The sequence below is a fragment of the Vombatus ursinus genome, unplaced genomic scaffold (genome assembly GCF_900497805.2).
Source record: "Vombatus ursinus unplaced genomic scaffold, bare-nosed wombat genome assembly UNPS02000580.1, whole genome shotgun sequence".
Taxonomy (NCBI): Eukaryota; Metazoa; Chordata; class Mammalia; order Diprotodontia; family Vombatidae; genus Vombatus; species Vombatus ursinus.
Window position 1 is genome coordinate 868,943 of NW_020940358.1, and position 16,919 is coordinate 885,861.

Consider the following 16,919-nt stretch of genomic DNA (forward strand, 5'->3'; position numbering starts at 1 on the left):
TTTGGGAGAACAGCTTCCTCTTTTCTTTTCATTTTTTCTCAGTTTCTTTTTTGGTTCCCTCCTACACCTTCCCTCCCCACCCCCATCCTTTCTTTAATTTAGCCTTCTGACTTTTGCTACTATGGTACCACTGTAGAGGAAAGAGAATAATTTTTTAGCCTTGGAAGCTCTGGGTTGAAATCCTAGCTCAGTGGCAGCTAGGTGGCACAGTGTATAGAACACCGGCCCTGAAGTCAGGAGCACCTGAGTTCAAATTCAGCTTCAGACCAAATGCTTGACACTTACTAGCTGTGTGAACCTGGGCAAATCACTTAACCTCATTGCCTAGCCAAAAAAAAAAAAATCCTAGCTCAGCTATTTATTTCTTGTGTGACCTTGTACAAGTTACTTCATGTCCCTGGGGTCTCATTTACCCTATCTCTAAAATAAGGGAATTGGATTAGATTACTTTTCAGGTATCTCCCAGATCTAGATGCAATGAAAGGACTATATGTTCCTAAGATAGAGGCCTCATTTTACGTGGGAAGCACATCTGGTAGAGAGAATATTTCCTGAGAGTTTGGAAGGGAGAGACCCACACCTCTGTCTGGCTTTTCAGAGCGGTGGGAAAGGCATCCCAACCCTAACTCTCTAAAGGCTTCTCTCTGGGAGGCCCAGCACGTTCCTAGAAGAAAGACTACATCTGGCTCACTTCAAAGCACTGAAAGCCCTGGGTCTATGACTTTGAGGCGAGTGATCACTCATCCTGCTTTCTTCCGTTTGGGCTTGGAGCCAGCCCACAGACGTCCCCTGAGCCATCCCTTTGCAGCTGGGTGGACACTGCTCATGATGTCCAAGAAGCTTCTCTCCTCCTCTTCCTTTTTGATTACTTCACATTCAACCCTTCAAGCCCACCCCCCCAGCCCCCATGCATCTTCCTGATTTTAAGTAAACTTAATACATAGAATGTGAGTCAAAAACTAATTCATTTGAAGCCTTCAACCAGGTTGAATGTAGTACACCTCCTACTGGCTACGAGTTGTATTGCAGTCCTGCTCTTGATGTCCAAGGTAATAATTGAGCTCCCAAAGCAGGAGAAGGAAATTCCTAAACTTTGGTATGTGGAAGGGAGTAGGGCTGGGGAAGGGAAGGAGTGCAATGTGGTACAATGGGAAGAGGAAATGATGGAGAGGGGGATGGTAAAAGAAAGATCTCAGAGCTGGGAAAATATTGTAAACAGAGGAGAAAGAAAAGTGAACTTCTATTGTGGAGATTACAACTACCAGCAGGGACAGGCTGACTGCTCTACTGTAAGGCCCAGTGTGCCACAGGACCTGCCACCATATTAACTGTTTCCCCACCAAATGTTTTCATTTCAACTGGTTTCCTTCTGTAGTGATACATACCTCATTTTATAATGGAAGTGGATGGTAAAATTGTCTAGGCAGGCATCTCTTTTGCTCTATAAAGCATAAGCTATGTGGTTATGTTACCACTCCATGATGCCCTTTCCCACTTGATTAGAGTTGGTTTAGACAGTCTATTGTCTTTTGTTGCACCTGGGAGAGGCAAAGACCAGGACAGAGGGGATAATCAGATTATGGGATTTTAGAGCTGGAAGGGACCTTAGAAATCACCTATTCCAACTCCCATATTGGGAAGCAGGAAACAGAGGCCCAGAGAAACTGTGTGACTTGCCTTAGGTCACATCGCTACTAAGTAGAAGTACCAGGTTTTGAACCGAGGCTCTTTGACTCCAAACCCAACATTCTTTCCACTGAACTAAGATGCCTCTGCAACTTCCTCATTTTATTAATTTTGTTATTTTATATTTTTGCAGATGATCCTCTCTATCAAGAGTTCTTAACCTGGGGTCTATGACCTTTTTGTTTTTGAATCAATGACCGTATTTCAATATAATTGGTTTCCATTATAAACCTCTTTTATGCATATAAAAATTATTCTGAAATGCAGTCCATAGGCTTCATCAGATTTCCAGGATCTCTATGTCTTTTACATTTTCAGTTTTACTGACATATGATTTTAAATAACTCTTTTTTTGTCTGTTTTTTTTTGTTTGTTTGTTTTGTTTTGCTTTGGGGTTGAGTGACTTGCCCAGGGTCACACTGCTAGTTAAGTCTCAAGTGTCTGAGGTCAAATTTGAACTCAGGTCCTCCTGACTTCAAGGCCAGAACTCTATCCACTGCGCCACTTAGCTGCCCCTTAAATAACTCTTAATAATGAATTAAGAATAATGGTTCTGATAATTCTCATTTCTTCTCTATTAGATTAGCTAAAGTATTTTCAAAATTACCAGCTTTTAGTTTTGTTTTTTCATCAGTTTTATTGACATTTTATCTTCCAATTTCTCTATGTCTCTTGTAATTTTTGTGATTTTTTTATTATGGTGAGAGCAATATCTTACCCCATGTCCCCATGCAAATTAAGGCAAATTTTCGTCAAAAGGTATTGAGACCATCCTTGAGATTTGGTTGACTCAAGGCTCAGGCTGTTGACATCACATCTTATTGTCCTGAGTACAAAATATCCACAAAGAGTTCTAGAAGGTTCTCTGGAAAATGCTAAGGAGCTTTGTTCAATTGAATCCATTCAAGGCATCCTCAATGCCTATCCTTCTTGGATATCCTTCTGGTTTGGTTAAGCAAAACTCCTTTTGTTAACTGTTAAATGACCTTAGAGAGTCTCATTTTGTTACCAGCTTAATCAGGCTTAGTCCAGGGCACCTCTTTCGTGCCATTCAGTTTATTTTTCCCTTACGTATTTAGATGCTGTGCCATTTGGTACATATGTTTAGAATTGATATTGATTCATTGTCTATGGTTTCTTTAAGCATAAGTTTCCTTATTTGTATCTATTAATGGTGTGAATTTTCATTTTTCTTTTGTTTGATAGTATGATTGCAACTCCTGCCTTTCTAGATCACCTGATGCATAATGTTATTCCAGCTTCTCTTTTTCATCCTGCACAAACCACTCATTTTAAAACTGTGGCCCCTGATGCCAAAGGCCAGGCTGGGGAAAATACTGGAGGTCCTCTCACTCAGAGACAAATTACACAGGAGAAAGAGTCCTTGGTCTCTAGGCCAGGCCCTTGGGGAGCTGAAGGCATTCAGAATAAGGGAAATTGCTTCACAAGGGACCTATCTAGCTGGAGAACATAAAGAAATTTCTCCAGGCTGGTTAAAAGGCAAACCAAAGTCTCTGTGTGCTGGCTGGCACCCTTCCCACCCTTCTGCCCCCTCTATTTCCCTAGAACAGACCAGACAGTACATGTGTCCAAAGACCACAATAACCCTTTCTCTCAGTTCCTTGGGGATGCCAGGTCCAGGGCTGGCAGGAAGAGACTGAGTATGAAAGGAAGCCATCCCCTCTTGCCATTAAGATTTGTGTTCATGGGGTTTCCAAGGTGCTTGCTGACCATATAGGGAGGTTGAAACTAGCCTTGAAGTTTCTCTAAATGGATTAGCTCAGAAGGGATTGGTGGTATGGTCATCAGTTCCTGGGCCCATTCCCCTGTTTTCTAGTGAACCCTGTGAATTTCACAACCCCATCACCTTGCTTAGGACTAGTACAGAAAAAGATATTAAAGGAAGTCTGGTCCAGGGCCCCATGGCTATCTTTCTCGATTCTTGACCTTCTTGGACCCTCTACAGAGCTGCCAAAGTGATATTCCAAAAGCACAGGTCTGATCTTGTCATTCCCTTACTCAATCAGCTCCAATGGCTTCTTATTGCCCCTGGAATCAAATATAAACTCCATTTAAAATCCTTCACAACCTTACTCCAACCTACCTTTCTAGGCTTATTACATATTACTTTTTTTTTTTCAAATACTCTATAAGGTTCATTCAAAGCTTTTCTCTGTTCCTTACACATTTCATCTCCCATCTCTGCACCTTTGCACAGGCATGGGATACATCCCCTCCTAATTTCTATTAAAATCCATAGCTTCCTTAAAAGCTCAGTTCATTTCTTAAATGAGGTCTTTCCTGATTTTCCAACCACCCAGGACCTAACTATTAGTGCAGTGCCTACTCACCAAAATTATCTTTTATTTGCATGTTGTTTCCCCTAATGGAAAGTAAGCTCCTGGAAGGCATAGTTTGTTTCATTTTCCTTAGTATCCCCAGTTAATAGGGCAGCTAGCCTGCCCTGGAGTCAGAAAGACCTCAGTTCAAATCCAGCCTCAGATACTTACTAGCTGTGTGACCCTGGGCAAGTCATTTAATCGTCTTTGTCTTGGTTCATCTGTAAAATGAGCTAGAGAAGGAAATGCAAACTACTTCAATATCTTTGCAAAGAAAATCCCAAACGGAATCACAGGAGAGTCTGACACAACTGAAACAATTAACAATAATAACAGGCACTATAATAAACATTAGTTTATTGTTTTGATTGACTTCTCTTCTGATCTCCTCCCTAACCCTGGTCTCAATCCATCCTTTGCTGGCTCCAAGTCTGACTTCTTAATAACATTCTTTTTTTTTTTTTTTGATTAGGCAATCAGGATTAAGTGACTTGCCCAGGGTCACACAACTAGTATCAAGTATCTGAGGCCACATTTGAACTCAGGTCCTCCTGACTACAAGGCTAGAACTCTATCCACTGTGCTACCTAGCTGCCCCATTCTTAATAATACTCGACCCACTCTGGGTTGATATGGGATCTGAGCTGTGTCCTTGGTGACAGGGAAGAGCAACACTGAGACATTTATACTCTTTCACTTGTTTCTCTGTATTACCAAAATATGTTCAGCCTGTGGCCCAGGTGAGGGAGCTAGATGAGTCTGCTACCTGGAGTGACAGGAAAATTAACTGCTGTATAAAGTCAATCAACACATGATTTTATGAGTATTAGCCTATGGAAAAACCAGCCACCACATTCACCGAATCAGAAAGTGAAAACAAGGAGTCCAGTAGCCCTGCCCCTACCCTCTATCTTCAAATCCTGTGTTGGCTGGGGAATCTCGGAAAAGCAGTAGGCACCAAACCTGTCCAACCTGTATGAACAAAAGCTGACTGAGATTAGTTCTGGAGATGAGTTCTGGCTGTCCCTGTCTGCTGCTCCCACAATGCTTCCCCCCCCCACACATGTGCAAGATGTTTCATCTTGATCCTGTGTCTCCTAGGGGGTAAGGACTGGCCTGGGGTTTTACCCCCTCCTTGGTTGGTGAAAAATCTGGAGGAGAAAATACTACCTCTGACCTCTGCTTTTTGTCCCAAGATAGGATAGAGGCTGGCTGGAAACCTAGCATAGGACAGAGCTAGACATCTTGGTCTAGTTTTAACCTAAATCCCCCTAGCTACACTGCCCACCAACTTCTAAGATGATAGAATCATAGAGGTTAAGCCTATCACCACCCCTATTTAACAAATAGGAAAACAGTCCTGGAGAGGTTGTGAGTCCAAGGTTCCACAGCTGATACATAGAGCAGTCCAAACCCATCTCTTCTGATTCCAAAGAGCATAGGTAGGATGATATCTACAGAAAGCAAGGTCCTCAGGACTGAGCTCCGAATAGTGCTCAAACTTTTTGTGACTCTTTTGTCTATTCTCTACCTACATGAGGAGAGATGTGGAAGGGAGATGCTCCCCCAGGAAAACAGGCAATTTCCAGGATATTTCCTAACCCATAAATCCTGCTGTTTCCCTCACAGGTACCCTTTTGTCTCCTCAGGCCTGGAGGTCCCTGTAATACCACAAAGCACTGATCCCTTTTACCCCTACCCTTTACATTCTAGAAAACTGAGTTAGGTTTTCTGAGGGTGGGGAATATCAAAGGTCCTGAGGGAAAATGACCCAATCCTATGCTGGGGAAAGACAGGGAGAGGTCACCCACTAGATACAAACTTAAAATAAATACTCAAGACCTGAACCCCAACAGGAGGTCTCCCCTTCTGGGTTTGAGTAAATACTTAGGGCCATGTGTACACAGACAAGTCACTTTGTATCTTCACTGAGTCTAAGTTTCCTCATCTGCCAAATGAGGATAAAAATACTTGCACAACCTACCTCTCAGGGCCGTTCTGAGCAAGGTGCTCCTGAAATGTGAGCTCTTATTGTTGTATTAGCCTTCTGTCCAAAGGAGGCATTGCCCCTATAAAGTAAGAACACTAGTTTCTTGAAGGTGAATCTGCTAAATCCCTGCCAAATTGCTGTTTCTGAATGACATTTGTTTGCATTTAGCAACTCAGAGGCCCCTTTGTTTCCTGGCAACAGATTCCAAGACCTAGAAAACAGGAGGGTGAAGGTTGAGGAGGGGGCAGGGCCTTTCTTCCTAGGGGCCATCCGGGAGAGAGTCCTAGATGAAAGTGGGGCAAAGGAAGAGGTAGTCTTGACTAGAAGGGAGATGGGATTGGGAGAAGGAAGTCTGGTTACAACAGCCTGGGCAAAGGGGCTACCTCCTGTAGGAAGCAAGCCTAGCTGTCCTTATACCCTCAAGCTGGGAGGGGAGGTCTCCTAGCCCAGTCACGGGAGGGGGCCGAAACCCTTCCGTGTTTTCTACTAGACAGCTTCTTTGGAGTCCTGGCTATAATCCCACCTTCTACAGGAAGCTGTACCCAGTCCTCCTGAGGGCCTTTCCTCTCTGTGGCTGATCTTCGATTTATCCCTTACGTATCTTGTTTGTACAAAGCTGTTTGCACGTCTTCCCCGTTACAGGTATGCTCCCTGAGATTGAGAGTAAGGGCTCTTTGTTGCTTTTCCCTAGGATTTAGTTCAGTGTCTAGAATATTTGTTTGATTACTTTTCAGTCATGTGGGACTCTTCGTGACCCCCTTTTGGGGTTTTCTTGGCAAAGATACTGGAGTGGTTTGCCATTTCCTTCTATGGCTCATTTTACAGATGAGGAAACTGAGGCAAACAGGGTGAAGTGACTTGCCCAGGGTCACACAGCTACTAAATATCTGAGGCCACATCTAAACTCAGGTCTTCCTGACTCCAGGCCTGGCATTTTATCTACTGCACTACCTGGAGTGCTACCTGCTGCCTGGAGTATAGTAGTTGCTTACTAAATACTTTCTGATTGACTTTTGGGGACTTTGGTCTAACAATTTTGCCCTTTAGGGGCACAGTGGGGAATTACCTTCTTAAAAATTTCTAAGGTACCTCCCATACCCCAACTCCCCCTGCTGTTTCCTTAATGACACCCCTTCCCCTCAGATTTCAATGCTCAGAAGTAGAAGTAGCTAAGGAGAGAGTGAAAAGACATCTGGGCTGATGTGTATTTTTACTGCAGACAGATAGCAGCTGTACACATTCCTAGGGGTGGGGCAACAAACATAAAAAATCCATTCTTACCTAAATAACCCAGAATTTTCCCTGTAAACACTTTGAGGGTAGGTAGGGAAAAAGGGTGAGTTTTGACCATACTCCATTCCCTACCAGAGGATGGCCTCTCCAGCTCATCGTCGAACCCTCAGCTATTGCTCCAGTAATAGCTACTGGGGGGGGGGGGGGGACAGTGCAATATACCAAGCCCCAGAGACTCCAACCCTGAGAAAGGGATGCCCCCACCGTAGGGCTACTCCTAACAGTTCATGTTCTTTTGAGAACCAGCCCCTACCTTGAGGTGAACAGACCAGCTTTGGCAGGGGGCATTGAGAAAACAACTCAGCTCAGAGCTGGAAAGGACCTTATGAGGTTATCCACTCTAGCCCCCTCATTTTACAAAGAAGGAAACAGAAACCAAGGAAAGCGAAGTGATTTGGTCCAGGTCACACAAGTAGCCAGAAGGAGGGACAGGATTTCAACTCAAGGCTTTGCTCACCAAAGGAGAAAAGGGGCATTGAAGAGAGGGAGATGAGGCTAGGCTCTCTGAGACTGGCTGAGAGAAGCTTCCTTCCTGCCCGAGATGGCTACGAAAGTTGTTCTTATACATATTTCTCCCCAGAGCCTAGATGGGGAAGTCCTTCTGCCTTGGTCATGACTGGATGTTCAGTGGTCAGAGAAGGGTGGTGCCCTCGACACGCAAGACACCTGCCAGAGGCAGAGGCTGTCTGATGAATCTCCGCCCATACCAAGGCAGAGGATGCCCAGAATGTGTGCCTATGCTGGGGCAGGGGCAAGGGCTGTCCATGGTGTTTGCATTCTTGTCAGCGGGGTTAGATGAAGGTGGAGTCCAGCTGGCTGGTTTCCTGATGGCTTCGAGCTCGAGCCTCAAACAGCTGTTTGATGAGGGCTGACTTCTCTTGCTCCAGCTGTGTGATCCGATCACTCTTATCTGTTACTTCCTAGGGAGGAAGCCATGGGAATCAGCAACTGTCTGGCCTCCTCTGCCCATTTCCCAGTGTCCTTTTTTTCTCCCTTATCCCCATCACACCCCTTTATGCCCTTCACTTCACCTCTGATCCCCACCTTTGTTAGGAGACGGTTTTGTTCCTTCAGCATGAGTATGGTCTGTTGATGTCTCCCAGAGAGAGGGGATATGATGGGGGTGGCAGAGACAGGGCTGGGGACAGCCTGGACCTGCATGAGAAGGACATAAGGAAGGAGGGTAAGAGTTCAGGGACTGAGGATAGATCCAGTAAGGAAGTGCTGGAGAATCTCTTCTTCCCCATAGGGAATATTACCCCAAGTCTGATTTGAAGGGAGTAGGTACTATGACCCCGAGAGGCAACATTGTGCAGTGAAAACAGTATTGGATTAGAAGCCAGGAGATCTGTGTTTCGGGTGACATTGTGTACATCTGTGTACCTGGGTGACATTGAGCAAGTTATCTCCCTTTTGTGGTCCTCAGTTTCCCCATTTGTAAAATGAGAGGACTAGATTCAATGATCTCAAAGGTCCCTTTCAACTCAGATATCTCATAATTCTATCATTCCATGATCTCAGTTTACCTCTGGTAGGGACAAGGGTGGGGTATTCAGTGGGCTTAAAATTGAGGATCCTTGGGAATGGCATCTAAGAATCTTCAAGAAGGGGTTCGGGAAGAGAACACTCACCCTTCCAGCACAGGCAGCAGCTAAGAGCTCCCCTAGGCACCGAATAACTTCCTGCAGTTTGGGCAACAGCTGACCCAGTGGGCTGGGGCTCCCCTCGGCCCCAAAATCCTGTGAGGAGAGTTAAGGTCAGAGGTCACATCAGCTTCTGAGGCAGAGGGAGGATCCTAGGAATTAACTGCCAAGGGCAGGGATGGGTGCTGCTATCTGGGAAGCAGGTAGAAAGGGGGACTCACTGTACTCTTCTTGTTCTTAGTGAGGTGGCGCTGTCGCTCCTGCACCCACTGGAGCTGTTGGTGGTACCAGTCCCTTCCCCTGTCCATCATCTCCAGCCCTTGCAGGAGTGCATCCTTTTCCTGTTCCAGCTCCTTCATCTGCTTCAGCTGCAACACATACCGAGAGAGAAGCACATATGTATACCATATAAAGGCAAACCCATGTGCACATCCACACGTTAGATGGATGACCTCTATATCCCTCAAGTCTTCTCCAGATGGTACCAGTCCCCCAGGCCCTTGCCTATCATGTCCAAGTTCCTGAAAGGCAGAAGGAGGATTCTTCTCACCCATGATGTCCTTGGAGGAATGGATCTTCAGATGGGAAAGAGATAATGTGTCCTCAAAGAGGCTTCCAGTCCAGACTCACTGTACCTGGAATAGTCCTGGAGCCACTCCAGAGCTGGAGGCCTGGGAAAGACATTGCTCCCTCCCCCATTTTGCCTCTTGTTCTTGCTCTGAGAACAAGGATCAAACCAATATTACCATTATTCTCGGAAAGAGGATAATCAACTGCCCTATGACTCCAATCGCAACCCCTGAAACTCCTCAGACTAAGCTCCTTTCTGGGGCCCACTCCCCTATATGTATTGTATCCCTTTAAAAGAATGCAAAGTCCTTGAAGGCAGGGATTTGCCTATCATAGAGTACTTAGTAGGTGATTAAGAAATGCCTTCTTAAAAAAAAAAAGAAAGAAATACCTTCTTGCAACAAGGCTAATATGCAAATGTTTTGCATGACTTCACATTATAATTGATATCATATTGCTTGCCTTCTCAGTGAGTAGGGGATAGACAGGAGAAAGGGAGAGAATTTGGAAACTCAAAATTTTCTAAAATTAATGTTAAAATTTTTTTATATATAATTGGGAAATATTTAATGAAATAAATAAAAAAAAGAAATGTTTTTACATTTATTAATTCTCCCTACACTGATGCCCTACACCTCCTTGCCCAGGGGGTAACAGAGGTCAGCACTTCTGGTGGACACTCCTTGGTCTATCTGTCTGTTCCTTTTTATCTACCATAAAGTGGGCGGACCATTGGACAGGTGCATCTTACCATGTCATAGTCCACTCCATTAGTGATAGTATGCCGCCGCTGCTCTCCTCGGCCCCTTGGATGCCTCCCAGACCCACCTGCTGTACAGTTTTCACTATGGCTTCGTCCCACAGTCCAGACATCAGTGCCTGCAAGGGAGAGAGATGTGGGTGGCTGCCTGCCTCTTTCCAAAACCAGCTCTCAGCTTGGCCACCATAAGACTAGCAGCAGCTAATCATGCCCACCCTTGGCTCTGGCTAGACCTGGTTCCCCCTTAGGCCTGCTCCACACCATCTGGGTTGTGAAAACGAGTCCCAGCAGAGAGCACCTGGGTGAGGCAGAAAAGTTGTCCTCTGTCCTCCTGGCAAAGAAGAAATTTGGGGAAAAGGTTGTATTCCCTGGGGGCTGGGAAAGGTAACCCAACTTTCTGGGTTCCTAACACAGAGAATTTCCATCTCCTCCCTGTGAACCTTGAATGATCAAGTCCCCATATTTCATTCTAGAAATTCTTTCTACCTCATCTCCCAAGTAGGCTTTTTTCCCCTGGTTTTTCTTGTCATATAAATTTATTTTGCTTAATCTCAGTCTCCAGGCCTTCTAAACCTCACTCCTTAAGTGTCTCAGTCCCTCCTTCCTCTTTTTCCCACCAGTAGGCCCTGACTCAGAGTCAGGTTAATAAAAGAAACAGATATTTCTACATGTGCTTGATATGGATTTGGCTGCTTTTCCTACTTGAAGGTTTTGCTGTTGATGGTTTAGCTTTCCACCAGCACCAACCTACTGCCCTGGGACCATTTCCTTAGGCCTCCCTGGACCCATCTTCTACTCCTCAGTTTAGTCTCTTCACTGACTCTTCACACATCCACTCTCATTCCATCTTTGTACCTTTGCTCACCCCATTTCCCCAACTTAGTATACTCTTCCCCCTCCATTGCCTATACAGATTCTACTCATTGTTTAAAGCCTAGTTAATTCACAAAGCTCACCTTGACTGCTCTAGATAAAAGAGGTTTTCCTTTCTTAGAACTTCTAGAACACTTAAGGTTTGGATAACATATCACCATCATCATCATGTCTAACTTTTTTTTATTAATTTGTTTTATTTATCAACAATCACTTCCATATGCTTTTGAGTTTAAAATTTTTCTCCCCCTTCCTCCCCACCACCCTCCCCAAGATGGCATACAATCTGATATAGGCTATACATTTACATTCCTATTAAACATATTTTCACATTAATGATGTTGTAAGTAAAAATTAGAACCAATAGGAGGAACCATCAAAAAGAGGAAACAAAACTCAACAGAAGAGAAAAAAATAGCAATTCAAATTCTCTAGTTCTTTCTTTGGATGTGGATAGCATTTTCCATCATGAGGCCTTTGGAGATGTCTTAGATCTTTGTATTGCTGAGAAGGGTTAAGTTTATCAATATTAGTCATCACACAACATGGCTGTTATTGTGTACAACGTTCTCTTAGTTCTGCTCACTTCACTCAGCATCAGACCATCTTTCCAGGTTTTTCTGAAGTCAACCTGTTCATCATTTCTTATAGCACAATAGTATTCCATCACATTCATATACCACAACTTGCTCAGCCATTCCCCAATTGATGGGAATCCTCTCAGTTTCCAATTCTTTGCCACCACAAAAAGAGCTGCTATGAATATTTTTGTACATGTGGGTCCTTTTCCCATTTGTATGATCTCTTTGGGATATAGCCCTAGAAGTGCTATTGCTTGGTCAAAGGGTATGCACATTTTTATAGCCCTTTGGGCATAGTTCCAAATTGTTCTCCAAAATGGTTGGATCATTTCACAACTCCACCAACAACATCATGTCTAATTTTTCATGTGTCTGAGTCTCATCTCCCTAACCAAACAAGGGCAGAAGCTGCATTTATATCTTTTTTTTTTCTCTTCCATAACCTTACACAGAGGATCTCAGAAAGGACTTGTTGATTAATGGATTGACATGCTTTCCCCTGACCTCCTTCCTACTTTGCATTCTTTAGTAGGATCAGGGAAGGTTATTACTCAGTTACCTAGGGCTGGAGGCCCAAGTAGTCAGTCCTCCTTCCAGACAGGAAAGGAATATAAGGATCTGATGGGCTTAAGAGTGGGGTCCTTAAAGCCTCTTTCACTATAGGTTCTTTGGTGGCAGTGGAGGCCCCTAGCATAGGAGTTCTTAACTTTTTTTGGATCATGGACACCTTTGACAGTCTAAGAAGCCTTGAGACTCCTTTCAGAATATTTTGAGTACATAAAATACATAGGAATACAAAGGAAACCAAGTCTGATGAAATACAGTTATCAAAATACATTTTTAAAAAATACAAATTCAGGGATCCTGGGTTAAGAACTTCTACCCTAAGGGGTACTGAAAAAAGCTGGTATGAGGGTAAGCAATAAATCAACAAATATTAATTAAGCACCTACTATGTGTCAGATGCTGGGGATACAAATATAATGAGTGAAACAATGTGGACCTGGGACTTGAAGGAAGTCTTAAGGGAGTGAGTAAAGCCTCACTAAGGCTTCTCCCGAATGTCTTTCCCTATGTCTGCAAGATTTCCTCACATTTCAGGGAAAATTATTTGTTATGTTCATTCTTCTGACTCCTCTAAGTAGGCCAAGATCCTGTTTCTGAGAAAGGAACTGAGGGGTAGTTTGGGGGAAGCTATGGCCAGCCTCCCTGATGATACCACAAAAGTGAGGGATGTCCTCAAATCCTTCCAGATTTTATTAGTGGCCTATGGATCAGATATCCCAGTATTTACCTAAATAGTCCATTGGCACCCAGCATTTCAGGAAGACACAGACTATGCAAAGAGAGGTCTATTCATAATGCACTTTGTGGGACTCTATTGTTAGATGACCAAGGTGCCAGTTAGGTGCTGTACTTGAAGTCAGGAAGACCTGAGGTTTAAATCTTCCTTTAGATACTTAATAATTGTGTGACCCTGAGCAAATCACTTAACTTCTTTGTGCCTCAGTTTCTTCATCTGTAGAATGAGAAAGTTGGACTCAATGGCCTCCAAAGTCTCTTCTACTTCTAAATTTATGATCCTATGATCCTATGATCCTGGGGTTCAAATCTTCTTCACTTCTGGGGAGCAGGCCAGCCTTTAATGGAGTAGGGGAGACAGCCCTTGCTCTGCCAAATGTGGTGGGCCTGAAACTCAGGGCAAACAACAGTGGCATAGGCCTCCTGGGTTCAATGCAGATAAGGAAGGGAAAGTTGGCAAAGGTACAGCAACTGAAGACTTTTCAGCATGAAAGGCCCAACAGGACAAACCTATGGCCCTCTAGAGTCCAAATAATGTGGGAAAGAGAAATGAGGGAGAGTAGAGTAAATATGGAAAGGGGGGTGGGGAGAGCAAGGTCCTTTTCATGGTAGACATTTCAGTGGTGCCAGGCTTGGAATCTCGGAGCCTGGAAGGGCTGCCAGAGACATCCCATGTCCCAGATCTATTCCTTCTCACCCTTCATCAGGCAAAGCAAACTCTGAGTCAGGCCCAATGCTTCTTGCCTCAACATGCTATCCTACTGGCACTAGGACAAATTGCTTGGCCCAGGAAATCAGTTCACCAGGAGGACATCACAGCAGAAAATCTACTCTCTAGAGGTGAGGGTCCCACTTGGGCTTGCCCTGGGACAGTGGGCATGTGGGCAGAGGGGTACAAAGCCCCTGGCAATAAATAGGGTATACATCAAAGACTGAATCTGACCAATGTATGGCACCAGCAACTGTGTGGTCACAACGATTTCCAGAGTGGCTTTGAGTCACATGACTGGTGGTGATGACTGGACAAACAGACAGACAACAGTGATATGGGGAGGGGAAAAGGCAGCCTTTTCCTTCTCCTATGTTCTTAACCTCCAGCCACCTTTCCCCTCTCCTCCTGTCTCCACCCTATACGTAGAGACCTACTAAACTCTCAACTAACTTTCCTGGAGGCTCAGAGCCCTTGTTCCTCTCACTGCTTTCTCTTCCCCTACCCCCCTTCCCCCATGGCACAGGTTGGGAGCTCAGCAGGGATCGGAAGCACTCTGCTGAATGGAAACTCTGCACCTGCCTGGGCACGTGTGTAGGCTGAATGGACCAAGGAGGTTGGCTTTCAGTAGGACCATCAGCCAATCTCGGAACCTAGCCCATGCCTTAACCTATAATCCAGATACTTGTTCCCTAAGGAGGGGTTTGTGGGAATGGACAGTGCTGGGCATTCAGCTCCCTCCAGCCTTTGCCAATGGCCCAGGAAGTCTGCACGATAAGACTATCTTTCTTCCCCCTCCCCACCTCCACCACCTGAGTGCTCTAGATGAGTTCCTAAACTCATCCACCTGGACTATCAGTGAACAAGTCCACAATTATTTGTCTGGGAGCTGAAGGCTTGAATTTGTTAAGAACCTACCTTTCCCTTCAAGAAAATGTCTATTCTTTTTATTTTTTCCCCCAAATCCTGAATCATACAGGAACTCCAAGACCTAGGTTCTAATCCTTACACTGGAAGGATTCCTGCATTACCTTGGGCAAGATTTTTCTGTGCCTCCCTTGTCTTTATCTATAAAAATGGGAGAAATAGTTCCTATCTATAACATCCTCCTAGGAATGTTATAGAGATAAAATGAGATAATGGAATTTAAATACTTAATAAATGCAAAGTATAATCACTATAATTATTATTAACTGGGTCTTCTCTCCAAGGGCAGGTCTACATTAGACCAAAAATTCAGTTTGGGGCCCTTGAAGTCCCTTGTTTGGCCCTGCTGTTTATGTAGCAAAAGAGCAATTCCTTCTCAGGCTTGGACTTGTGTCTGCATAATCCCTCAAAAAGAATTCTTCATCAGCATTTAGGATAAATGCCCTGGGGAACACTTCTAGGATGTGTAACCCCATTTTGGGTAGTAGGAAGAGTAAAAGGTAGGCTTATTTCTAAGTGGTTTGAGGAGAACATGAAGGTCATTTTCCTGCTGGAGTCCCTCACCCCTGGGGTGGCCCAGGTAGTGAATGATTTTCCACAAGAACCCCCCGCAGAAACTAAGACCCTAGGCAAAGTGAATCTGAATCCAGGGCAGGGAGGGCCTTGGAAGAGAATGGTCTGGGAATAAGCCAGCCTATCCCAATGGATGGCTCCCCTAGCCCTCTATCTCCTACCCCTGGAGTCCTAACAAGGTCCTCCTGTGGCTCGTGTAACTCAGTCTGACTCCTGGCATCACAGACAAGAATCTCATGCATGGTAGAGGCTGAGAGGGGAAGGAATATGTAGACTGGTAGGAAAGAGGGCTGAGTATACAGACAGAGAAGTAGAGAGGTCAAGGTCCCCAAAATAAACCATGGTCAGCAATGTTGTCGGGGTGGGAGGAAGGAGGGATAGGACAGAAAGGAGAGGAGATACAAATTCTCTGTAGATTCTCTGAAACACTCCTCCCACTCCCATCAATTTCGGGCCCCCAAACCTCCTCCTTGGCCCCCCTCTCTCCCCCGCCGCAACATCTCTAAACCCCTTCAGTCCTCACCTGCATCTCCACTCAGACTTCGCTCCAGCACCAGTCCTCCAGGGCTCTGAGGAGTCCGGCTCTTGGGCCGCTCCAAATCCCCAGGGTAACACCCAGTTTTCTGAGGGCTGGAGAGCTTCTCCAGGCTCCGAGAGGAGCAGCTCGATCCCGCGTGGGGATAACGAACTCCCAAGGACAAAGGTTTCTTCTCCAGCATAGTCCGGGGCTCGTCTGCGGGTGCGAAGATGAGCCGCTGGTGGTGCTTCTCATGCGCCAGTTTACCCCGGCCCTGGCCCGAACTAGCCTTGCAAATCCCGGGCCCCGTGGGAAGTACCTTGGCTTGGGACGCCTGGCCCCGTGACCCCTGCGGGGCTTTGGCATGAGGGGCCCCATTCTCAGCACTCAACAGCGAGGTCCTCAGCCCTACTACAAACCTCTCGAAGGTCAGATACCCGCTGGCTGGGGCGACTTTCCTCAGACCTTCCAGTACGCCCCTTGGAAGCTCTCTGGTGTCTGCGCCTTGCCACCGGGACTCAATCTCCAGGAGGTGGATGTAGCCCCGCCGTCGATCATCCAGAATGTCGAAGAGTGTACGTAGGCTCTGCAGGAAGGCCCGGGGTAGCCCCTCGATACTGAACTCCTGCTCTGGGGCTGTGGGCAGTGCACGGCCACGCTCAGAAGCGATCACAGCCATGGGACAGCAGAGAGGATCCCCAAGTTCCAAACAATCCACAACGTTCCAAAACCCCGGGAGAGAAGAGCGAAAGGATGGGGGGAGAGGGGAGGGAGGGGAGGGAGAAGGGAGCGAGACAACCGAGGAAAGGAGCTTACAATAGTTTCTTCTTTTTGAACCAGGGACTTTCTCGCTTGCGTCACCAGCTCATTAGCACTTTCAACAGTCATTGGCCAGAAGTGGCACCATCTCTTCCTGGATTGGCTAAGAAACAGACTGAACCGGTTTGATTTTCCAGCCAAAAGAGAAACGGTGTGGAAATGTCGAGGGGCAGATGCTGAGTCCCAAGCTCCTCCTCCTTGCAGGTGCAGACTCAACCCTCTGATTCCGTCGGGATATAGTGGAAGAGGTGGGTGAAATTAAAGAGACGAAGGGACTGGACGAAGAAGCTGGGGTCCCCTTCCCAGAGGATCCCATAGATCCCCCTATACGCTGCTC

General features: G+C 45.6%; 1 protein-coding gene across 1 annotated transcript; it reads right to left on the minus strand.

The window, feature by feature from the left end:
- Positions 1-6,896: 6,896 nt before the first annotated feature.
- Positions 6,897-16,578, minus strand: SAPCD2 (suppressor APC domain containing 2). The gene is made up of 6 exons (XM_027848095.1): positions 15,770-16,578; positions 10,273-10,400; positions 9,173-9,319; positions 8,940-9,047; positions 8,353-8,463; positions 6,897-8,228 (listed from the first exon to the last, which is right to left on the minus strand). Exons 1-6 carry the CDS (start codon positions 16,440-16,442, stop codon positions 8,100-8,102), a joined length of 1,296 nt encoding a protein of 431 aa, XP_027703896.1. The 5' UTR covers positions 16,443-16,578; the 3' UTR covers positions 6,897-8,099.
- Positions 16,579-16,919: the final 341 nt, after the last annotated feature.

Bases quoted from the DNA above. Each gene is read 5' to 3' on its own strand.
- SAPCD2 (XM_027848095.1), bottom strand. From the start codon at position 16,442: ATGGCTGTGATCGCTTCTGAGCGTGGCCGTGCACTGCCCACAGCCCCA. The intron at 9,048-9,172 runs GTGAGTCCCCCT...CTCTCCTCACAG, and splicing joins CTAAGAACAAGAAGAGTACA to GATTTTGGGGCCGAGGGGAG. The intron at 8,464-8,939 runs GTGAGTGTTCTC...CTTCTCATGCAG, and splicing joins CTGCTGCCTGTGCTGGAAGG to GTCCAGGCTGTCCCCAGCCC.